Source organism: Channa argus, chromosome 14, assembly GCF_033026475.1.
Source record: "Channa argus isolate prfri chromosome 14, Channa argus male v1.0, whole genome shotgun sequence".
Classification (NCBI taxonomy): domain Eukaryota; kingdom Metazoa; phylum Chordata; class Actinopteri; order Anabantiformes; family Channidae; genus Channa; species Channa argus.
Genome location: NC_090210.1, coordinates 21,168,869 through 21,194,322, shown reverse-complemented (window position 1 = coordinate 21,194,322; position 25,454 = coordinate 21,168,869). Strand labels below are relative to the sequence as shown.

The following is a 25,454-nucleotide window of genomic DNA, read 5'->3' as shown; positions in this document are numbered from 1 at the left end:
CTTCCTTTTTATGTCCATGGTACAGTTGCACAGACCTGAATATAAGTGAGAGTAGAAATTCGCGTCCGTTACAGAACATGAGTTCACACCATCAAACCAAATATTAGATGACAATTGTTCTTGAATGAGTGTTTCCTCCTAAACGTCAGCAACATTAGGGATTTTGTGTGTTTAGTTATGAATATGAAATCTGCAAAACATACTGTTCATACTGTACTAATCACTTCAACTACATTGTTAATTTGGCCACATACAGCTACACTCACTGACCACTTTATTAAGTACACCTGTATAATGTAATACAGTCCAATACAGAAGAGCTGCCATGAATTCTACTTTTACAATGTTATAATTTCTGAGTTTTTAGGTTGAAACTGTCAGAAAGGTGATAATTCTACTCTGTGTTTATTATGGAGGTCATAGTGGGAGGTGGAGTCGAGCTGGAGAGCATTATAAGAAGAAGTGGTTCTAATGTTTTGATCCCCGCATCCATTTTAAATATTCTGGCCAAAACATTAGAACCACCTCTTCTCACAGTTTCTGACAGTAGCTGCACCACAAATACCTGCAAATAAAAAAACATATATTGTTTTGTACACTGAATTATTCATTTGTTGTTTGTTCATTCGTTCTTCTTTTGTTCTTCTTGAACGTATCCATGAGATGGACACTGCTGACAGCAGACACCATCACAGTCAGACCGATGGAGAACACGACTGTCTTCACCAGGCAGAAAAAGAGAAAAAGAGACCAGCAGCATTGTCTGATAATATAATGATAATAAAAATCACACACCAGTTTTATACAGTGACGTTAGAGCACAACAGACTCTACTCTGTCTGCACATTCAATCTCCATTTATTTTATAAAATGTAGACTAGGAGTGATTGTGATGGTGACTTGAGCAAGACCCTAAATCCCAACTTAGTTGCTCACGGCGAGCATTGGCCAGCTGCATAGCAGCTCCCCCATTGGTGTGTGATTGTGAGTGTGATTGTGAGAGTGAATGGGGGAAGAAGAAGCTTTGAGTGCCAATAGATAGAAATGTGCTATATAAGTGCAGACCATTTACCATTTAGAAAATTTTATTTTTAACAGATTGATGCTGCCTTGATGATTAATTTTTTTTTCTTTTTGATCTCAGATGTATATAAAGTCTTTGTAAAGGAAACAGAAGCAGACAAATAGTGAAAAATGATAAATGGCCACTTAACCCACAACTCCCACATACCTATAGAGACTGTGTCTGTTCCCCGACCTAAATTACATAAAGTAAATATGACAACAAGAGGAGTTAATCATAATAACCTAATAAAAGTTAAGACTACTCCTCTTACAGAACAAAACCCCAAAACTATTAAATGTGGATTATTAAATATCAGATCTCTCTCTTCTAAATCTCTGTTAGTAAATGACTTAATAAGTGATCATCAATTCGATTTATTCTGTCTCACTGAAACTTGGTTGCAGCAGGAAGAATATGTCAGTTTAAATGAGTCAACCCCCCCAAGTCATATTAATTATCATGTTCCTAGAAGCACAGGCCGAGGTGGAGGAGTTGCAGCAATCTTCCATTGTAGCTTATCAATAATTCCTAGACCTAAACATAGTTATACCTCATTTGAGAGTCTTACTCTTAGCCTTTCACACCCAAACTGGAAAAGTCAAAAACCACTATTATTTGTTATCGTGTACCGTCCTCCAGTCCCTTATTCAGAGTTTTTGATTGAATTTTCTGATTTTCTATCTGATTTAGTGCTTAGTACAGATAAAGTCATTATAGTGGGTGACTTTAACATTCATGTAGATGCTGACAGTAACTGCCTGAGCACTACGTTTAATTCATTATTAGATTCAATTGGTTTTTCCCAAAATGTAAATAAACCCACTCACTGTTTTAGTCACACGTTAGACCTTGTCCTTACGTGTGGAATTGAAGCGGATAATTTAACCATATTTCCTCACGACTCTCTTCTGTCTGACCATTTTTTAATAACATTTGAATTTACAATAACAGACTATATAGCAGTTAGGGAAAAATTCCACTATAGCAGATGCTTAAGTGAAAAAGCTGTCAACAAATTTAAAGAAATTATTTCTTCATCATTTGCTTCACCATATGTTAATACAATGGAAAGTAGTCTCCTTAATGTTACTCCTGCACAAGTAGATTATCTTGTTGACAATTCTGCCGCCTCACTACGTACAATACTCGATAGTGTTGCCCCTCTAAAAAAGAAGGCAGTAAACCAGCAGAGGCGATCTCCATGGTATAGTTCACAAACACGCAACTTAAAACAGGAAACACGAAAGTTAGAAAGGAAGTGGCGTTCCAGAAAGTTAGAAGAATCTCATTTAGCCTGGAAAAATAGTTTAAAAATGTACAAAAAAGCTCTCAGTGATGCCAGAACAGCATATTATTCATCATTAATAGAAGAAAATAAGAACAACCCCCAGTTTCTGTTCAGCACTGTAGCCAGGCTGACTAAGAGCCATAGTTCTGTTGAGCCTACTATTCCCTTAACTTTGAGCAGCAATGACTTCATGAGCTTCTTTATGAATAAAATTGTAGCTATTAGAGAACGAATTCACCAGATCCTCCCCCCAAAATTTACAGATAGATCTTCATGTTCAACAGTGCTAGAGTCATCGATAAGGCCCCACTCCCTGTTAGACTGCTTTTTACCCATAGATCTCTCTGAGCTAACTTCAATTATTACCTCATCTAAACCAACAACCTGTCTGCTAGACCCTATTCCAACTAAGCTGCTCAAGGAAGCTTTACCCTTAATAGATACGTTCATATTAGATATCATCAATCTATCTTTAGAAACAGGCTATGTACCACAGGCCTATAAGGTAGCTGTAATTAAACCATTACTTAAAAAACCCTGTCTTGACCCAGGTGTTTTAGCCAATTACAGACCAATATCTAATCTCCCCTTTATTTCTAAAATAATTGAAAAAGTAGTCGCAAAACAATTATGTGATCACCTTCATAGGAATAATTTGTATGAAGACTTTCAGTCAGGATTTAGAGTTCATCATAGTACAGAAACAGCACTGGTAAAAGTCACCAACGATCTTCTCATGGCCTCAAATAATGGGCTCATCTCTATGCTTGTTCTGTTAGATCTTAGTGCTGCATTTGATACCATTGATCACAACATTTTATTACAGAGACTGGAACATGAAATTGGAATTACAGGAACTGCACTAGGTTGGTTTAAATCCTATCTGGTTGATAGATTTCAATTTGTTCATGTTAATGATGAATCCTCCATGCACACAAAGGTTAGCTATGGAGTTCCACAAGGCTCTGTGTTAGGACCAATACTTTTTACTTTATATATGTCTCCTTTAGGCAACATTATTAGAAAACACTCCATAAATTTCTAATGTTATGCTGATGATACCCAGCTATATTTATCTATGGAACCAGATGAAAATAATCAGTTAATAAAGCTTCAAGCCTACAAGACATCAAGGCCTGGATGTCCCACAATTTTTTACTTTTAAACTCAGACAAAACTGAAGTCATAGTATTTGGGCCCAAAAATCTCAGAGATATGATGTCCAACCATATTGTCACACTAGATGGCATAAGTCTGGCCTCCAGTACTACTGCAAGGAACCTTGGAGTTATTTTTGATCAGGATCTATCCTTTAACTCACATATAAAACAAATCTCTAGAACAGCCTTCTTCCACCTACGGAACATTGCCAAAATTAGGAGCATCCTGTCTCAAAGTGATGCCGAAAAACTGGTCCATGCATTTGTTACCTCTAGGTTGGACTACTGTAATTCCCTACTTTCAGGATTCCCCAGTAACTCCCTAAAGAGCCTGCAATTAATCCAAAATGCTGCAGCAAGAGTGCTGACTGGAACTAGCAAGAGAGATCATATTTCACCTTCACTAGCTTCTCTCCATTGGCTTCCCATTAAATGTAGAATAGAATTTAAAACCCTGCTTCTCACATATAAAGCTCTGAATGGTCAGGCTCCATCATATATAGAAGACCTCATAGCACCATATCATCCCAGTAGACCACTTCGCTCTCAGAATGCAGGCCTACTTGTGGTTCCCAGAATTTCCAAAAGTAGAATGGGAGGTAGAGCCTTTAGCTATCAAGCTCCTCTCCTGTGGAACCAGCTCCCAGTTCAGATTCGGGAAGCAGACACTCTCTCTACTTTTAAGTCTAGGCTTAAAACCTTCCTTTTTAATAAAGCATATAGTTAGTTATAGTTATGCTGCCATAGGCTTAGACTGCTGGGGGACCCACCCCCCAATGCACTGAGCTCCTTTCCTCCTCTTGACCATCTCTCCTCTCCTCTCATCCCGCAATTGTCACCACTGTATGTCATTAACTCTGTGTGTTCTCTCCCGTAGTTGTCTTTGTCCTCCTCTGTCCCCTTCTCTCTGTCCCTTTCTGCAGGTGTCCCCCGGCTTTGAAGCTGTGTGTCTTCCAGCGTGAAGCTACTGATCCTACCAATCTGCCAGATGTTTTGTTGTTGCTTTTGTTGCTCTGTTCTTTTCTCTCTCCCCTTTCCACTCACCCCAACCGGTCGAGGCAGATGGCCGTCCACCCTGAGCCTGGTTCTGCTGGAGGTTTCTTCCGTTAAAGGGAGTTTTTCCTCTCCACTGTTGCCTATGGCTTGCTCCAGGGGGAATTGTTGGGTTCTCTTTATATATCTTTATAATCTTGACTTTATTCTGTAAAGTGCCCTGAGATGACTTTGTTGTGAATTGGCGCTATATAAATAAAGTTGAATTGAATTGAAAGTTGAATTATATAATGTTTTTATCCAAAGCGCTTTACAATGTTGATTCCCATTCACCCACACACTCACACACAGATGGTGGTGGCTGCCATGCAAGGTGCTCACTGGACCCACATGGAGCAACTTGGGGTTCAGTATCTTGCCCAAGGACACTTCGACATGTAGCCGGGAGCGGGGATCAAACCACCGACCCTCCGGTTCATGGACGGCCTTACCAACTGGGCTACAGCTGCCCTCTCAAAAATGCTAAAAAATTGTTGGCATAGAAAATAAATGTATAGATGTATTAAAAGCTTCATCCAGAGACACTGATTTGAACTTTTGAAATACTTATAAGAACCTAATGCGTCAATCACTTCAGATGTAAAAATGTAAATTATCTGTTTACTTATGGTTAACTATAAGTTTCTTTGTTGCAGCTTGATTAGGTCAAGTTTCATTTTTTACTTGCCCAGTTTTTGGTTCATGTTACTACTATGTAGCTCTCTGTAGTTTCCCAACTTCTTCTATCATCACGGGGTTTTATTCAATACATCATGATCTGCCTGCAGTTCACATGAGAACAAAGACATTTTTTTATCTCCTGTTTTTATTTTGTCTTTTTCCAAAATCAGTAATATCCACTTCTTCATAAATGTCAGAAAACATGACATTTGACAAAAATATTGAAAAATATTGTCCATGGTACAGTTGCATAGACCTGATTATAAGCGAGTATAGAAATTTGAGACCATTACAAGACATGAGTTCAGTCTATTAAACAAAATATGAGATAAGAGTTTCGTTTCCTCTTAAACGTCATCAAACTTGCTCAAATATTAGGGATTTTGTGTGTTTAGTAACGAATATGAAATCTGCAAAACAGACTGTACTAATCACTTAATGTCACTTAGAATCACTTTATATACAGTATATACTATATATACTGGTAGCTATGCTGCACATGTTAAAATGTAAAGAAATTAAGAAAGTACCACCCTATACACTCATACACTGACCCTGTGGTCCGTGGACGACTGCCTTACCACCTGAGCTACAGCCGCCACCTTACCACCCTATACACTGGTTTTTGTTTTACCCGTTTCAGCATAAATGATCTGACGTGTGATATCATTGTCCATCCTTAAGTTAGAGTAGCTACACTACCTACAAGTAGTAAAACATATATTCTCTGTTTTTAAACTATTCTTTATTGTATTTGGATTTGTTCATGTGTTGTTTCTTCATTCGTTCTTCTTTTGTTCTTCTTGAACGTCTCCATGAGATGGACACTGATGACAGCAGACACCATCACAGTCAGACCGATGGAGAACACGACTGTCTTCACCAGGCAGAAAGAGAAAGACCAGCAGCATTGTCTGATAATATAATGATAATAAAAATCACACAACAGTTTCAGACAGTGACATTAGAGCAAAACAGACTCTACTCTGTCTGCACATTCAATCTACATTTATTTTATAAAATGCAGAAAATCTTGCAGGGAATAAAACAGTGTAATGTTAAGAACTCTGATTTCTACATTTCCAAAAACATGTTTGTGTTATGAACTCCCCAAAAAGATCTCACAGCACAATCCCACCTGTATTTATGTCTGTATAAAGCTAAACTGTATTTTGTTTCTAAATAGATTTTACAGTACATGTCTGAAAATGAAATGCTAAAGTTTGAGAAACTTTAGTTTTAGTAAGTTTTAGTAATGTAGTAACTGCTTTTCAAAGCAGAAAAACATTCATTTGTTGTCTAAACAGATGGAAAATGTTAATATAAGGACTCCCTCAGTATTTGGTGACTTATTGATGAGTATTAACATCTGACAATGAGCATTAGTTTATGAACCTTCTCAGACAACAACCTTGTTTCTTGGCAGAGGGAGAGACTGAGAGGCTGAATGAAAACCTCTACATTCATGAGCAGACAGTGGATATTTTCCTCTGTAAAAAGCTGAAAACTACATCAAACAATAATATTAAATTCAAGTTTCTATTTATAGTGGGAAAATATGAACCACCACATTATAATTCAACCACTACCAAGGTCTTTAACACAAACTGAGAGAATAAGTGACATGTGACATTTTAGATCAATAGAAGCAAATTAACGTTTGAATGTTTTACAAGTTATATTTGTTTTTATTTGGTTCTGCTCATTGTGGCTTGAACAAATCTGCCTCCAGAGACTGATATGAACTTTTTAAACCTTAATGACTAACTAATCCTTCAGTCACTTCAGATGCAGAAACATGTCATTTATCTCACCTGACTTGGAACCACAGTAAGTTTTAATGTCCATCGTGTCATTTTTCCAGCTCACGTGGTTGCTATGGTTACAGATGATGAATCCTTCCTGCACTGTCACATTAATAGAGTCATAATTGGCTGTGGCCTCCTCTCCTCCCTGATAAGAGCAGGTTTGTTTGTCACATCTATAGGTCTTGGTGATGAGAGAGTCCACTGTACTGCAGGTCACAGTGATGTTACAGGGGTCTGAGCTGCTGGAAATCACTGTCAATTTAACTGGAGACACTGGCTCTGGAGGAAGAACAAGTAAGACCAGGTGTGAAAAGTTTTAAAACAGCATGATTCTAATATTCATTAAGGATAATGAAAAAATTACTAGACCTACCTTCAACTGTGACCTTGTGTTCAGTTATAGTTGTTTCTGTTCCTTCACTCAGTACTGCAGCATAATCTCCACTGTCACTCTGTTGTAGATTTTTTAATAGCAAAGAGTAATTTTCTTTAAAAAGCTCTGCCCTTCCCTTATATGGATCAAATATTGTATCTTTTTTCTCATTAGTTAATTTTGCAATCCTGATTTTTGTATTAAATTTCCATTGAAATTCTGTTTCTTCGTTCAGTTCAAATGTTTGATTGACATTTAGAAGTAGGTCGTTTCCCTTCAGCACAAACACATGAGACACAGCATCCGACACAGACTCTAAGAAAAAAGATATAAAAACACGTCACAAAAATGCGTATATTTGTCTAAAATGTTTTTTTATAATCATCACAAATTTATTGATAATTTAACATTTTGTTTAGTAGCCATACAATGTCATGTTTTTGTATGTATATTTTTAGAGTCAGGAATTAAAAATGCCTGTGACATTTAAGATTTAATTGTATAATATATATTTATAGCAGAACACCATTTAAATTTACACTCACATGCTGTATATTACTATTGTAAACTGTAGGTGTCTATTTGAAATAGTGTGTTGTGATGGCTGTATACACAATTATACACTATTATTCAGTAAGGCATGTGAATTTGATTAATTATGTAATTTCAATGTCAAAAACTCTTATTTAAGTTGTATAGTTTCTCTTTGTCTTGAATTACTGCTCTACCTATCCAGGGATGTTGGTCATACAAGTAAAACATAGGACTCGATTCGGTACATTTAGGAACTATTCTGTTCTTGTTAATTGCTCTTGGGTTGGAAGGAAGTATCTACATCCTGCCTGAGAGCTGTTCTTTGTACATGGTGCCCAATATTCATTGCTCGTACTATATCCAATCCATTTCATTTATATGTTGCTGTCTCTAAACACTTGATTCAGATAGCCCCTCCCTACCTTTTATTAAACCTACCTTCAAACTGTGACCTTGTGGTCAGTTATAGTTGTGTCTATTCCTCCACTCAGTACTGCAACATAATCTCCACTGTCACTGTGTTGTAGATTATTTAATAGCAAAGACTAATTCAGACAGCAGATATTTGATTCAGGTAGCCCCCTCCCTCCCTGCTCAGCGAGCAAGAGCAGCAGTGGTCAAGTGAGTGACGCACAGAGGGGCATTGCCCTGAAAAATCAGTAAATCAGACGAATAAAAAATTATTTTCTGATTGTTTCACAGCTGGTCTAAAACTTAGATTTGAACATAGACATTTTTAATAAGTTGGGTCTTGGAAAGCAATAGACCCATGAGTCAGTTCCCCTTAAAAAGCCATATGTCCCATCTCTAGGTTGGACTGAGGCCCAAAGCAGGCCTAAATAACTTATACTGTACGAGGCTCAGACTGTACCAAGAGGGAAGGAGAAGTACTTAGATTATGTTATTCTACTTACAACTTTATTTACTAGGATGATTTTGTTTCTTATCTATATAGGAAATGTTAGATTGAAATAGCCAAATGTCATCTAGTGTTTATTTGTAGTTTTTTGGTGAAGGGATTTTCAGATTGAAAATGTCTTGCTTTTCTCCTGGATTACATGTTATTGTATCTATTTTTAAAGGCAAACAGTCTAAACTAAGGTTAGTCATTTAGCTTTTTTTTTTTTTTTGTCTTTTCGGCTTGTCCTGTGAGTTCAGTGTCGCCACAGTGGATCATTGTCCGCCCGTTGATTTGGCACAGTTTTTACGCCGGACGCCCTTCCTGACACAACCCTCCCCAATTTCTACCGGGTTTGGACCGGCACTGCACAGCTGGGGAGGGGAATGGGCTGTTAGGGGTTCAGTGTTTTGCCCAGAGACACTTCGACATGTAGCCGGGGCGGGGGATCAACCACTGACCCTATGGTTACCCGTATGTTCTTTACTCATCTAAAGGAGATCAGCACAGTTACATGTCTGCTTTTTCTGTCAGATCACCCAAACATTTAGAGAAGTACCACAGATGTAACATCAGCATATTAACTCCTTTGTTCAAATTCCTTTTTAGGATCAGTTTAGTTCTGCTTGAGATCTTGTGTCTGAATTTAAACTGTAATTAATTCAAACATTTGTGAGAAAGCAGTTTGGAGTAAAAAACAACACTGGTTCACTAGCTAAGAACTAGTTTTCTGTGTTGCACCTGTTAGATGAAAATGTCCATTTAAAATTTCAGCCCATTGGACAATATTGATTTATAGGTAGAAAACAGACAAACAAAATGAATCAATATATTACTAAAAGTTAAAAATATACTGAAGTTATAACTCAATACACACTATATTGTATTAGTCCAGGTTTTTACTCATTTAAATTCTGTGTGTTCTTTCAGTAGCTCACTGTACATGTTAACCAGACCCAAATGAAACTTCAGTCGTGGTGTTGTGTTAGAACTGCTGTGTATCTTTTAAAGTTACAGTGTGTGTAAGAGGCAGAGTTCTGGTCTTACCTTGTACCTGTATGCAGACCAGAAGTCCGAGTACCAGAATGAAAGACATTATACAGAGTCTGTGGCTTCACTAATTACAAATTGCAGTGCAAAGTTTCATGTTATACTCTGACAACATCCTCACAGCTTGGTCATGTGATCTTCTTGGTATAACCACACCAACTTTTAGAGAGATGGGGGACAAAGTGAAGACTTAAACTTCTCTGTCCACAGTTCCTCTTTCCACTCAGTTTTAATGCTTGTTTTTCAGGCTCTGTTGATAAAGATTTGTGAACACATTTGTAAAAATCCATTAAATATGATGAACAAGAGTTCTGTAATCTGTTTCAGAGAAGGTGAATACATAATAACACTTCATTAATAATTTGTGTGTTTACTTCTGGTTAACTAGGTTTGTTTGTTGCGGCTTTATTTGGTCAAGTTACATTTTTTTCTTGTTCCGTTTTAGGTTCATTATACCACTAGGTGGCTCTCTGTGCTTAGCCAACCTCTTCTGCCCTCACACTTTATTCAGTACATCTTGTTATTGCTGAATATTCTGTATCAAGATAAAAACATAAAGGGAAACCAAAGTGAAAGAAAGTTCATAGACCTACAGTATTGTTCATTATGCTGGTTGTGTATTTGATCCAAAAGTACAGCACGTAACAAAAAGATGTATCTGCCTGCAGTTCACATGAAAATAAAGATTCTTTCCAAAGACTATGGTCCTAAAGTTCACAACATCTCATGTGATCTCATGTAGGCTTCATTTGTGAAGAAAAAAATGTATCTCCTCTGTCTCTGACTCTTCAATCTCATTTTGTCTTTTTGCAAAAGACAAAATGGCCACTTTGTCACATATTAAAAAAAAGATTAAATTCTTCTATTGAATTTAACAACATATATTGAACAAGTAAAAACATAATTAACCAGTTCTGAAATGTTACTGACATGTTCTGTATATGTCTCACTGCTACATTTTTTCATCCATCTTCCTTTTTATGTCCATGGTACAGTTGCACAGACCTGAATATAAGTGAGAGTAGAAATTCGCGTCCGTTACAGAACATGAGTTCACACCATCAAACCAAATATTAGATGACAATTGTTCTTGAATGAGTGTTTCCTCCTAAACGTCAGCAACATTAGGGATTTTGTGTGTTTAGTTATGAATATGAAATCTGCAAAACATACTGTTCATACTGTACTAATCACTTCAACTACATTGTTAATTTGGCCACATACAGCTACACTCACTGACCACTTTATTAAGTACACCTGTATAATGTAATACAGTCCAATACAGAAGAGCTGCCATGAATTCTACTTTTACAATGTTATAATTTCTGAGTTTTTAGGTTGAAACTGTCAGAAAGGTGATAATTCTACTCTGTGTTTATTATGGAGGTCATAGTGGGAGGTGGAGTCGAGCTGGAGAGCATTATAAGAAGAAGTGGTTCTAATGTTTTGATCCCCGCATCCATTTTAAATATTCTGGCCAAAACATTAGAACCACCTCTTCTCACAGTTTCTGACAGTAGCTGCACCACAAATACCTGCAAATAAAAAAACATATATTGTTTTGTACACTGAATTATTCATTTGTTGTTTGTTCATTCGTTCTTCTTTTGTTCTTCTTGAACGTATCCATGAGATGGACACTGCTGACAGCAGACACCATCACAGTCAGACCGATGGAGAACACGACTGTCTTCACCAGGCAGAAAAAGAGAAAAAGAGACCAGCAGCATTGTCTGATAATATAATGATAATAAAAATCACACACCAGTTTTATACAGTGACGTTAGAGCACAACAGACTCTACTCTGTCTGCACATTCAATCTCCATTTATTTTATAAAATGTAGACTAGGAGTGATTGTGATGGTGACTTGAGCAAGACCCTAAATCCCAACTTAGTTGCTCACGGCGAGCATTGGCCAGCTGCATAGCAGCTCCCCCATTGGTGTGTGATTGTGAGTGTGATTGTGAGAGTGAATGGGGGAAGAAGAAGCTTTGAGTGCCAATAGATAGAAATGTGCTATATAAGTGCAGACCATTTACCATTTAGAAAATTTTATTTTTAACAGATTGATGCTGCCTTGATGATTAATTTTTTTTTCTTTTTGATCTCAGATGTATATAAAGTCTTTGTAAAGGAAACAGAAGCAGACAAATAGTGAAAAATGATAAATGGCCACTTAACCCACAACTCCCACATACCTATAGAGACTGTGTCTGTTCCCCGACCTAAATTACATAAAGTAAATATGACAACAAGAGGAGTTAATCATAATAACCTAATAAAAGTTAAGACTACTCCTCTTACAGAACAAAACCCCAAAACTATTAAATGTGGATTATTAAATATCAGATCTCTCTCTTCTAAATCTCTGTTAGTAAATGACTTAATAAGTGATCATCAATTCGATTTATTCTGTCTCACTGAAACTTGGTTGCAGCAGGAAGAATATGTCAGTTTAAATGAGTCAACCCCCCCAAGTCATATTAATTATCATGTTCCTAGAAGCACAGGCCGAGGTGGAGGAGTTGCAGCAATCTTCCATTGTAGCTTATCAATAATTCCTAGACCTAAACATAGTTATACCTCATTTGAGAGTCTTACTCTTAGCCTTTCACACCCAAACTGGAAAAGTCAAAAACCACTATTATTTGTTATCGTGTACCGTCCTCCAGTCCCTTATTCAGAGTTTTTGATTGAATTTTCTGATTTTCTATCTGATTTAGTGCTTAGTACAGATAAAGTCATTATAGTGGGTGACTTTAACATTCATGTAGATGCTGACAGTAACTGCCTGAGCACTACGTTTAATTCATTATTAGATTCAATTGGTTTTTCCCAAAATGTAAATAAACCCACTCACTGTTTTAGTCACACGTTAGACCTTGTCCTTACGTGTGGAATTGAAGCGGATAATTTAACCATATTTCCTCACGACTCTCTTCTGTCTGACCATTTTTTAATAACATTTGAATTTACAATAACAGACTATATAGCAGTTAGGGAAAAATTCCACTATAGCAGATGCTTAAGTGAAAAAGCTGTCAACAAATTTAAAGAAATTATTTCTTCATCATTTGCTTCACCATATGTTAATACAATGGAAAGTAGTCTCCTTAATGTTACTCCTGCACAAGTAGATTATCTTGTTGACAATTCTGCCGCCTCACTACGTACAATACTCGATAGTGTTGCCCCTCTAAAAAAGAAGGCAGTAAACCAGCAGAGGCGATCTCCATGGTATAGTTCACAAACACGCAACTTAAAACAGGAAACACGAAAGTTAGAAAGGAAGTGGCGTTCCAGAAAGTTAGAAGAATCTCATTTAGCCTGGAAAAATAGTTTAAAAATGTACAAAAAAGCTCTCAGTGATGCCAGAACAGCATATTATTCATCATTAATAGAAGAAAATAAGAACAACCCCCAGTTTCTGTTCAGCACTGTAGCCAGGCTGACTAAGAGCCATAGTTCTGTTGAGCCTACTATTCCCTTAACTTTGAGCAGCAATGACTTCATGAGCTTCTTTATGAATAAAATTGTAGCTATTAGAGAACGAATTCACCAGATCCTCCCCCCAAAATTTACAGATAGATCTTCATGTTCAACAGTGCTAGAGTCATCGATAAGGCCCCACTCCCTGTTAGACTGCTTTTTACCCATAGATCTCTCTGAGCTAACTTCAATTATTACCTCATCTAAACCAACAACCTGTCTGCTAGACCCTATTCCAACTAAGCTGCTCAAGGAAGCTTTACCCTTAATAGATACGTTCATATTAGATATCATCAATCTATCTTTAGAAACAGGCTATGTACCACAGGCCTATAAGGTAGCTGTAATTAAACCATTACTTAAAAAACCCTGTCTTGACCCAGGTGTTTTAGCCAATTACAGACCAATATCTAATCTCCCCTTTATTTCTAAAATAATTGAAAAAGTAGTCGCAAAACAATTATGTGATCACCTTCATAGGAATAATTTGTATGAAGACTTTCAGTCAGGATTTAGAGTTCATCATAGTACAGAAACAGCACTGGTAAAAGTCACCAACGATCTTCTCATGGCCTCAGATAATGGGCTCATCTCTATGCTTGTTCTGTTAGATCTTAGTGCTGCATTTGATACCATTGATCACAACATTTTATTACAGAGACTGGAACATGAAATTGGAATTACAGGAACTGCACTAGGTTGGTTTAAATCCTATCTGGTTGATAGATTTCAATTTGTTCATGTTAATGATGAATCCTCCATGCACACAAAGGTTAGCTATGGAGTTCCACAAGGCTCTGTGTTAGGACCAATACTTTTTACTTTATATATGTCTCCTTTAGGCAACATTATTAGAAAACACTCCATAAATTTCCAATGTTATGCTGATGATACCCAGCTATATTTATCTATGGAACCAGATGAAAATAATCAGTTAATAAAGCTTCAAGCATGCCTACAAGACATCAAGGCCTGGATGTCCCACAATTTTTTACTTTTAAACTCAGACAAAACTGAAGTCATAGTATTTGGGCCCAAAAATCTCAGAGATATGATGTCCAACCATATTGTCACACTAGATGGCATAAGTCTGGCCTCCAGTACTACTGCAAGGAACCTTGGAGTTATTTTTGATCAGGATCTATCCTTTAACTCACATATAAAACAAATCTCTAGAACAGCCTTCTTCCACCTACGGAACATTGCCAAAATTAGGAGCATCCTGTCTCAAAGTGATGCCGAAAAACTGGTCCATGCATTTGTTACCTCTAGGTTGGACTACTGTAATTCCCTACTTTCAGGATTCCCCAGTAACTCCCTAAAGAGCCTGCAATTAATCCAAAATGCTGCAGCAAGAGTGCTGACTGGAACTAGCAAGAGAGATCATATTTCACCTTCACTAGCTTCTCTCCATTGGCTTCCCATTAAATGTAGAATAGAATTTAAAACCCTGCTTCTTACATATAAAGCTCTGAATGGTCAGGCTCCATCATATATAGAAGACCTCATAGCACCATATCATCCCAGTAGACCACTTCGCTCTCAGAATGCAGGCCTACTTGTGGTTCCCAGAATTTCCAAAAGTAGAATGGGAGGTAGAGCCTTTAGCTATCAAGCTCCTCTCCTGTGGAACCAGCTCCCAGTTCAGATTCGGGAAGCAGACACTCTCTCTACTTTTAAGTCTAGGCTTAAAACCTTCCTTTTTAATAAAGCATATAGTTAGTTATAGTTATGCTGCCATAGGCTTAGACTGCTGGGGGACCCACCCCCCAATGCACTGAGCTCCTTTCCTCCTCTTGACCATCTCTCCTCTCCTCTCATCCCGCAATTGTCACCACTGTATGTCATTAACTCTGTGTGTTCTCTCCCGTAGTTGTCTTTGTCCTCCTCTGTCCCCTTCTCTCTGTCCCTTTCTGCAGGTGTCCCCCGGCTTTGAAGCTGTGTGTCTTCCAGCGTGAAGCTACTGATCCTACCAATCTGCCAGATGTTTTGTTGTTGCTTTTGTTGCTCTGTTCTTTTCTCTCTCCCCTTTCCACTCACCCCAACCGGTCGAGGCAGATGGCCGTCCACCCTGAGCCTGGTTCTGCTGGAGGTTTCTTCCGTTAAAGGGAGTTTTTCCTCTCCACTGTTGCCTATGGCTTGCTCCAGGGGGAATTGTTGGGTTCTCTTTATATATCTTTATAATCTTAACTTTATTCTGTAAAGTGCCCTGAGATGACTTTGTTGTGAATTGGCGCTATATAAATAAAGTTGAATTGAATTGAAAGTTGAATTATATAATGTTTTTATCCAAAGCGCTTTACAATGTTGATTCCCATTCACCCACACACTCACACACAGATGGTGGTGGCTGCCATGCAAGGTGCTCACTGGACCCACATGGAGCAACTTGGGGTTCAGTATCTTGCCCAAGGACACTTCGACATGTAGCCGGGAGCGGGGATCAAACCACCGACCCTCCGGTTCATGGACGGCCTTACCAACTGGGCTACAGCTGCCCTCTCAAAAATGCTAAAAAATTGTTTGCATAGAAAATAAATGTATAGATGTATTAAAAGCTTCATCCAGAGACACTGATTTGAACTTTTGAAATACTTATAAGAACCTAATGCGTCAATCACTTCAGATGTAAAAATGTAAATTATCTGTTTACTTATGGTTAACTATAAGTTTCTTTGTTGCAGCTTGATTAGGTCAAGTTTCATTTTTTACTTGCCCAGTTTTTGGTTCATGTTACTACTATGTAGCTCTCTGTACTTTCCCAACTTCTTCTATCATCACGGGGTTTTATTCAATACATCATGATCTGCCTGCAGTTCACATGAGAACAAAGACATTTTTTTATCTCCTGTTTTTATTTTGTCTTTTTCCAAAATCAGTAATATCCACTTCTTCATAAATGTCAGAAAACATGACATTTGACAAAAATATTGAAAAATATTGTCCATGGTACAGTTGCATAGACCTGATTATAAGCGAGTATAGAAATTTGAGACCATTACAAGACATGAGTTCAGTCTATTAAACAAAATATGAGATAAGAGTTTCGTTTCCTCTTAAACGTCATCAAACTTGCTCAAATATTAGGGATTTTGTGTGTTTAGTAACGAATATGAAATCTGCAAAACAGACTGTACTAATCACTTAATGTCACTTAGAATCACTTTATATACAGTATATACTATATATACTGGTAGCTATGCTGCACATGTTAAAATGTAAAGAAATTAAGAAAGTACCACCCTATACACTCATACACTGACCCTGTGGTCCGTGGACGACTGCCTTACCACCTGAGCTACAGCCGCCACCTTACCACCCTATACACTGGTTTTTGTTTTACCCGTTTCAGCATAAATGATCTGACGTGTGATATCATTGTCCATCCTTAAGTTAGAGTAGCTACACTACCTACAAGTAGTAAAACATATATTCTCTGTTTTTAAATTATTCTTTATTGTATTTGGATTTGTTCATGTGTTGTTTCTTCATTCGTTCTTCTTTTGTTCTTCTTGAATGTCTCCATGAGATGGACACTGATGACAGCAGACACCATCACAGTCAGACCGATGGAGAACACGACTGTCTTCACCAGGCAGAAAAAGAGACCAGCAGCATTGTCTGATAATATAATGATAATAAAAATCACACAACAGTTTCAGACAGTGACATTAGAGCAAAACAGACTCTACTCTGTCAGCACATTCAATCTACATTTATTTTATAAAATGCAGAAAATCTTGCAGGGAATAAAACAGTGTAATGTTAAGAACTCTGATTTCTACATTTCCAAAAACATGTTTGTGTTATGAACTCCCCAAAAAGATCTCACAGCACAATCCCACCTGTATTTATGTCTGTATAAAGCTAAACTGTATTTTGTTTCTAAATAGATTTTACAGTACATGTCTGAAAATGAAATGCTAAAGTTTGAGAAACTTTAGTTTTAGTAAGTTTTAGTAATGTAGTAACTGCTTTTCAAAGCAGAAAAACATTCATTTGTTGTCTAAACAGATGGAAAATGTTAATATAAGGACTCCCTCAGTATTTGGTGACTTATTGATGAGTATTAACATCTGACAATGAACATTAGTTTATGAACCTTCTCAGACAACAACCTTGTTTCTTGGCAGAGGGATAGACTGAGAGGCTGAATGAAAACCTCTACATTCATGAGCAGACAGTGGATATTTTTCTCTGTAAAAAGCTGAAAACTACATCAAACAATAATATTAAATTCAAGTTTCTATTTATAGTGGGAAAAATATGAACCACCACATTATAATTCAACCACTACCAAGGTCTTTAACACAAACTGAGAGAATAAGTGACATGTGACATTTTAGATCAATAGAAGCAAATTAACGTTTGAATGTTTTACAAGTTATATTTGTTTTTATTTGGTTCTGCTCATTGTGGCTTGAACAAATCTGCCTCCAGAGACTGATATGAACTTTTTAAACCTTAATGACTAACTAATCCTTCAGTCACTTCAGATGCAGAAACATGTCATTTATCTCACCTGACTTGGAACCACAGTAAGTTTTAATGTCCATCGTGTCATTTTTCCAGCTCACGTGGTTGCTATGGTTACAGATGATGAATCCTTCCTGCACTGTCACATTAATAGAGTCATAATTGGCTGTGGCCTCCTCTCCTCCCTGATAAGAGCAGGTTTGTTTGTCACATCTATAGGTCTTGGTGATGAGAGAGTCCACTGTACTGCAGGTCACAGTGATGTTACAGGGGTCTGAGCTGCTGGAAATCACTGTCAATTTAACTGGAGACACTGGCTCTGGAGGAAGAACAAGTAAGACCAGGTGTGAAAAGTTTTAAAACAGCATGATTCTAATATTCATTAAGGATAATGAAAAAATTACTAGACCTACCTTCAACTGTGACCTTGTGTTCAGTTATAGTTGTTTCTGTTCCTTCACTCAGTACTGCAGCATAATCTCCACTGTCACTCTGTTGTAGATTTTTTAATAGCAAAGAGTAATTTTCTTTAAAAAGCTCTGCCCTTCCCTTATATGGATCAAATATTGTATCTTTTTTCTCATTAGTTAATTTTGCAATCCTGATTTTTGTATTAAATTTCCATTGAAATTCTGTTTCTTCGTTCAGTTCAAATGTTGGATTTTGAACATTTAGAAGTAGGTCGTTTCCCTTCAGCACAAACACATGAGACACAGCATCCGACAGAGACTCTAAGAAAAAAGATATAAAAACACGTCACAAAAATGCGTATATTTGTCTAAAATGTTTTTTTATAATCATCACAATATTATTGATAATTTAAGATTTTGTTTAGTAGCCATACAATGTCATGTTTTTGTATGTATATTTTTAGAGTCAGGAATTAAAAATGCCTGTGACATTTAAGATTTAATTGTATATGATATATTTATAGCAGAACACCATTTGAATTTACACTCACATGCTGTATATTACTATTGTAAACTGTAGGTGTCTATTTGAAATAGTGTGTTGTGATGGCTGTATACACAATTATACACTATTATTCAGTAAGGCATGTGAATTTGATTAATTATGTAATTTCAATGTCAAAAACTCTTATTTAAGTTGTATAGTTTCTCTTTGTCTTGAATTACTGCTCTACCTATCCAGGGATGTTGGTCATACAGGTAAAAGATAGGACTCGATTCGGTACATTTAGGAACTATTCTGTTCTTGTTAATGGCTCTTGGGTTGGAAGGAAGTATCTACATCCTGCCTGAGAGCTGTTCTTTTTACATGGTGCCCAATATTCATTGCTCGTACTATATCCAATCCATTTCATTTATATGTTGCTGTCTCTAAACACTTGATTCAGATAGCCCCTCCCTAACTTTTACTAAACCTACCTTCAAACTGTGACCTTGTGGTCAGTTATAGTTGTGTCTATTCCTCCACTCAGTACTGCAACATAATCTCCACTGTCACTGTGTTGTAGATTATTTAATAGCAAAGACTAATTCAGACAGCAGATATTTGATTCAGGTAGCCCCTCCCTCCCTGCTCAGCGAGCAAGAGCAGCAGTGGTCAAGTGAGTGACGCACAGAGGGGCATTGCCCTGAAAAAGCAGTATATCAGACGAATAAAAAATATGACATGTGACATTTCAGATCAATAGAAGCAAATTAATGTTTGACTGTTTGACAAGTTATATTAGTTTTTATTTGGTTCTGCTCATTGTGGCTTGAACAAATCTGCCTCCAGAGACTCTGATGTGACTTTTTTAACCTTAATGAGTAACTAATGTTTCAGTCACTTCAGATTCAGAAACATGTCATTTATCTCACCTGACTTGGAACCACAGTAAGTTTTAATGTCCATCGTGTCATTTTTCCAGCTCACATGGTTGCTATGGTTACAGATGATGAATCCTTCCTGCACTATCACATTAATAGAGTTATAATTGGCTGTGGCCTCCTCTCCTCCCTGATAAGAGCAGGTTTGTTTGTCACATCTATAGGTCTTGGTGATGAGAGAGTCCACTGTACTGCAGGTCACAGTGATGTTACAGGGGTCTGAGCTGCTGGAAATCACTGTCAATGTAACTGGAGACACTGGATCTGGAGGAAGAACAAGTAAAAGCAGGTGAAAAGCTTTAAAACAGCAGCATTTAAAAATAAAAAAATATTGGACCTACCTTCAACTGTGACCTCTTGTTTAGTTACTGTTTCATCTGTTTCTCCACTCAGTACTGCAGCATATTGTCCACTGTCATTGTGTTGTAGATTCTTTAATAGCAAAGAGTAATTTGCCTTATAAAACTCTGCCCTTTCTTGATATCTCTCAGATATTATAACTCCTTCAGCATTATTACATTTCACAATCCTGTATGTTGTATTAAATCTCCAGTTAAAATCTGTGCCTCTTTTCAGCTTAATATTTTGATTGACATTTAGAAGTACGTCCTTTCCCTGCAGCACAAACACAGGAGACACAGCACTGGAACCTGCAAAAACAGACACATAAGCCCCATTTATTTCATTCACTCTGTTCTCACATCACTTGGGTCTTATAAGATCAAACTGCAACAACACAAATCGATCCTGTTTGTCGTAACCAGAAGTAAGTCTGTCTTTCCTGCTGTTGTACATTTCTGTATTCTGCTTTACCCACTTCTCCCATCTCATAATAAATAAAAAAAAAACATTTCAAATACATGGATTTGCAAACTTACTCTCTGACCAGGTTATCTCTGTTTCTTTCTACGTTAATTAAAATACTTTATGTGCTGCAGGAAGCTGAAAGTATCGTCTTCACACACAGTGCTCAGTGAATTCAACAATCACACAGTCTGCTCGGTCTCATTCCTAAATCTGATCATAAAATTCGAACTTGGAAGTAAAACTCCTACCTTTTGGTAGTATCACAAAGTTCAACATTGGGAATGTTCTGTTCTTTACTCAGCTAAAAGAGAACAGCACAGTTACATGTCGGATTTTCCTGGTAAGTAACATCCTAACTAACATCAGCTCCTCTGTTCAAAGTTCTTTCTTGAGGTGAGTTTAGCTCTGCTTGACATCTTGTCTTTGGATAAAGAATGAATATGAATTCATATATTTTTATATGCTGTATCTGTTAACTGAAAATTGTTGTCTCTAAATTCAGCCTGTGTCACAATATGGATTTGAATGGAAATTATGAACAAAATAAACAAACAAAAAAATCAATATAATACTAAAAGTCAAAAACATCCTGCTATAACTCGATATTCACTATGTTTTATTAGTCCAGGTTTTGTCTCATCTCAACTCTGCACTCTGCACACTTCCTTTTCTGCAACTCTGTATTTAACAGCTTGTGCAAACTACGCCACTGGTAAATGTTTACATTGTCGCACATTGTCTATTTTCAAAAAAAAAGGAACCTGCAGCTTTAGTTTTTTCTGGCAATTTTAAAAGATGAAAAGTAAACCAATGACATGTAAAACAAAGTGGATTTTCTGTTCCCTGTCATTCGTTTCATTTAACCTTTTAAATGACAACCACAATGTTCAGAAGTCTTAAATTGATCTTAGTTCCTGCTTTTTAAGGTTTATCTGCTTTGTCTTCAGTGCCCGATACTTTATAACATAATATCTGAAACAGCTACAGCTACAGGACAAAAGGTTTTGATTTCCCTTAACGTTCAGATACAAAAGGCATCAGCTCAACACTCATCTTAATGTGGAGAGAGGCAGTAAAAGCCTCCAGTGATACAGAATCATTCTAGAGCACTGGCAGCAGCTCAGAAATATTAACTTTATACTTTTAATATTAACCCCAAAATGAAGGTTTAAATGATAATTGTAGTTATTAAAGCACAAACAGGTTTTTCTGATGCTTAATTCATTAATGTGAAAATGTAATCCTCCCCCCCCCCAAACCTGACTTTAATTTTATTCCTTTTGAGCCATTTTGAAGTCGACTTATTCCTGGAATCATTGTGTTTCTGAATGGCCCAGTTAGAACTGAGCTAACTCCCTCAGTTAGGACCAGTCTCTCTGGTACTGAAGCAACAAAGCGTCACCACCACCACCACCACCACCACGAACACGCTTCCACCTCACCAGCGTCCCATGATGAACTCATTGACATAGAGTTCATGTTTACACTGCATGTTTACTTAAAAAAGATATCATGGGGCAGAAGTCTGACATTTCACAACTTGGACTTAAATAGGAGCAGTTCGCAGAAATGTGCGTCAGCAGTTTTCTCAGCATCTTCAAACTGTGAAAGAGGAGGCTTTCGTCTTCTTCACAAATATCAGAAAAGATTCTTGAATTTAAAGACGTATATAGTTCAGGTGAAAACATAATTAACTGAATAGCAGTTCTGAAATGTTACTGACATATTCTGAATGTTAATTGTCTGATGTGGAACTTGTTCTGTGTGCACTGACTCTTTCCTTTTTCTCATCCATGGTACAGTTGCACAGACCTTATTATAAGTGAGTATAGGGATTCAACTACATTACAAGACATGAGTTCACACCATCAAACCAAGTATGAGATGAGAATTGTGAGAATTGTGTTTAGTAATAAATATGAAATTTGGAAAACATACTGTAAAAATCACTTCAACTGCATCGTTAATTTGGGCACATAAAGAAACTATATATACATATACAATATAAATATACGTGTAGCTCTGCTGCAGAGACAGGTTATTTTACATCTCTTCATAAATCACTAACACTAATTTACCTTAAACTTGTTTATGAATTCTACTCTCACCCGATCAAACACAGACATGCTGAGCAGTTTGACCTGGTCTCACAAATGCACTGTCTACATTAAGCCCTGTCTCAATTGGTAGGATCATATTAATACAATGGCCTGTGCTCTGTGTTCAAGGAACAACCACATCCTGATGTGAGACTGAGCTGCCAGCCATCATCTCTGCTTGTCTACAATAGCTCCACTTCTTTTACAAACACCCAAAGAAAAAAATGCTCTGTTGTTATCTGGATTTGTTAGTTTGTTGTTTCTGCATTCGTTCCCATTTTGTTCTTGAACGTCTCCATGAGATGGACACCGATGACAGGAGACAACATCACGGTGAGACTGATGGAGAACACAACTGTCTTCACCAGGCAGAAAGAGACCAGCAGCATTGTCTGATTTAAAAAAAATAAAAACAAAACACACAAGCTTCAAACCGTGATATTACAGCACAACTGCCTGTACTGTGTCTACACATTAAATCTCCGTAAAAAAAAAAAATGTAGGCAAACTTGCAGAGAATCAAAACAGCGTAATGTTAAGAATTCTGATTTCTACATTTCCAGAGACATTAGTGTTATGAACTCCCCAAAAGATCTTAAAGCACAATCCCACCTGTATTTATGCAAAGGGCTACTTTTTAAGAGTTGGACCCAATAAGGTGTTTGACACAACTTCTCGGTTTTAATATAGTTTATTATAGCGTGGATGATGATGTGTTTGCCCTCCGACTCGCTAGGTGGCGCTGATCTCCTGTCTATGAGGGAGGACACACAGATAAGTACTTAATGACTTGTGGGAAATGGAGTCTGAACAAAAGGCAAGACTTACTGGAGTGCGAGAGGAGACGAGCTGAGTCTGGAGCTGAGTCTGGAGGGGAGGTGGGGGTCTTACGGGGAAGAGTAGAATATGGTCCTGGCAGTGTGGTAACGCTGAGGAAGTCCGAGACGCTTGGCTTAGTAATCAGTGCTTCTCATGAGCGCGTAGTCCAACAGCAAGATGAAAGCTTGGTGAAACATGGTGAAAACTTGACGAGCTTTTTTACGTGCATTTAGCAATACTCATAGTCTTTAGCGTAATTTACAAAGTCGTCAACAGGGAGCTGTTACTCACTAAACCAGCGCGGAAGGCAGAGTCAGGTGAATAAACGTGGTCCGAACCGTGGATCGCAATGATAAAGTCCCATGAAGGCTGGAACGTCCCGGTGATTAGCAACCTGGCAGCTTGGTGACGGAACTGAGGAGGTAAATAAGCAAAGTGATGAGAGCAAGTGAAACTATTACCGCTTATTAGTAAAGCGGGAACAACGTGACGGGACCAGGAAACAGGAAGTGGCTCCAAAATAAAAGTCCTGAGGGAGGAAGTGAAGTCGGGGATCCTGACAATTTACTTCTGTATAAAGCAAAATTGTGTTTTGTTTCTAAATACATTTTACAGGACATGTCAGAAAATGAAATGCTAAAGTTTGAGAAATAGTACGCACAGAATTATGGAGCTAGACCACTAAACACTTATTCATTATTTCTGAGGGCAGGTTTTTTGGGTCAGCCTGAAAACAGGGCTCAGTGATGCTGTGAAGCCACTAATACTAAAGTGAGTAAAGAGATTATTTTGCATTACTGATTGGATGAACAGAAAAAAAATGGATACAAGGTCACAGTTGAAGGTGGGTCTAATATTTTTTCATTATCATTTTAATATTTGAATGCTGCTGTTTTAAAGCTTTTCATCTGCTTTTACTTGTTCTTCCTCCAGATCCAGTGTCTCCAGTTACATTGACAGTGATTTTAAGCAGCTCAGACCCCTGTAACATCACTGTGACCTGCAGTACAGTGGACTGTCTCATCACCAAGACCTATAGATGTGACAAACAAACCTGCTCTTATCAGGGAGGAGAGGAGGCCACAGCCAATTATGACTCTATTAATGTGACAGTGCAGGAAGGATTCATCATCTGTAACCATAGCAACCATGTGAGCTGGAAAAATGACATGATGGACATTAAAACTTACTGTGGTTCCAAGTCAGGTGAGATAAATGACATGTTTCTGCATCTGAAGTGACTGAAAGATTAGTTAGTCATTAAGTTTTAACCACAGCACCAGGCTTCTGTGACTGTGGCTGGTGTTGTAGTTATTAGCCTCGTTTTCCTTTCATATGGGTCAAATGTAATTTCTAGTGTGCAGAGCAAACCAAAAACTGCTCCAGTAACTTATGGCCCAAACGTTCTAAAGTCCCTGTTTTTGATTAATTAAGAATCTTAATATTGATTCTTGATTAATCATGAACATGAATATTATGCTTTTCACTATTTTCAACTGTGCACATGAGAAATGCAAGTGACATTAAAAAAAGCTCATCCCACTGCATTGACAGTGAACTACAGAGCAAGTTAAAATGTGATTTGTCTCAGTTGGATGTATATGAACAGTTTTTCTATCCTTTTCAGTCAAAAAACCGTCCTGAATGTGTCTTTTTGTGTCTGAATAAATGTTATGAACTTGATAAACCTCCACTTTCTATAGAATTTATTACTAAATAAACCTGATTCATTCAACTGTTCCTGAAGGAGAAGCAGCTTGAAAAGTGCAAAAACAAATGTCAGGCTCAGTTATATTAGATGTTGAAAACTAACTAAATGAGGATTTTATTGTGAAACACCTACTAACTACTAACCAACACTAATACAAACTAAAAAAAGAACTTGTTCCTTCTGCTCACTCATTTGTCAAACAACTTGCTTCCTCACAACACGCTCGACAATTATTAGCTATATCACATAAAATGCTTCTCATCAAGGGATGTTTTTCTTTTTAGTCATTACAACCATTGTTATCCCTTAATTTTCTTATTATAAT

The 25,454-nt window shown here is 37.3% G+C and overlaps 2 protein-coding genes across 10 annotated transcripts in view; one reads left to right on the top strand and one right to left on the bottom strand.

Annotated features, from left to right (window-relative positions):
* LOC137140653 (SLAM family member 9-like) overlaps nucleotides 1-25,454 on the top strand; it is a 60,379-nt gene that overhangs the window by 19,585 nt on the left and 15,340 nt on the right. For 4 of the 8 annotated variants that reach the window (XR_010916462.1, XM_067529097.1, XM_067529096.1 and 1 more), the window contains exons 1-2: nucleotides 23,409-24,262; nucleotides 24,352-24,624. The exons of 1 other annotated variant lie outside the window; for it this stretch is intronic. The gene's annotated coding sequence lies outside the window, so the exon portion shown is untranslated. Of the gene's footprint in view, nucleotides 1-23,408; nucleotides 24,263-24,351; nucleotides 24,625-25,454 lie in introns of those variants that run through there. 3 more of the 8 variants (XM_067529098.1, XM_067529099.1, XR_010916463.1) reach the window with 3 other exon arrangements.
* Nucleotides 5,951-25,454, bottom strand: part of LOC137140651 (T-lymphocyte surface antigen Ly-9-like) — a 101,680-nt gene continuing 82,176 nt past the window's right edge. The window contains exons 1-8 of one of the 2 annotated variants that reach the window (XM_067529094.1): nucleotides 20,749-21,752; nucleotides 20,035-20,343; nucleotides 19,685-19,957; nucleotides 18,272-18,589; nucleotides 17,905-18,177; nucleotides 7,409-7,723; nucleotides 7,042-7,314; nucleotides 5,951-6,141 (exon numbers count right to left, since the gene is read on the bottom strand). In XM_067529094.1, coding sequence (XP_067385195.1) covers nucleotides 6,107-6,141; nucleotides 7,042-7,314; nucleotides 7,409-7,723; nucleotides 17,905-18,177; nucleotides 18,272-18,589; nucleotides 19,685-19,957; nucleotides 20,035-20,343; nucleotides 20,749-20,776 — 1,824 coding nt within the window. In that variant the 5' untranslated portion in view covers nucleotides 20,777-21,752 and the 3' untranslated portion in view covers nucleotides 5,951-6,106. Of the gene's footprint in view, nucleotides 6,142-7,041; nucleotides 7,315-7,408; nucleotides 7,724-17,904; nucleotides 18,178-18,271; nucleotides 18,590-19,684; nucleotides 19,958-20,034; nucleotides 20,344-20,748; nucleotides 21,753-25,454 lie in introns of those variants that run through there. The other variant, XM_067529092.1, reaches the window with a different exon arrangement.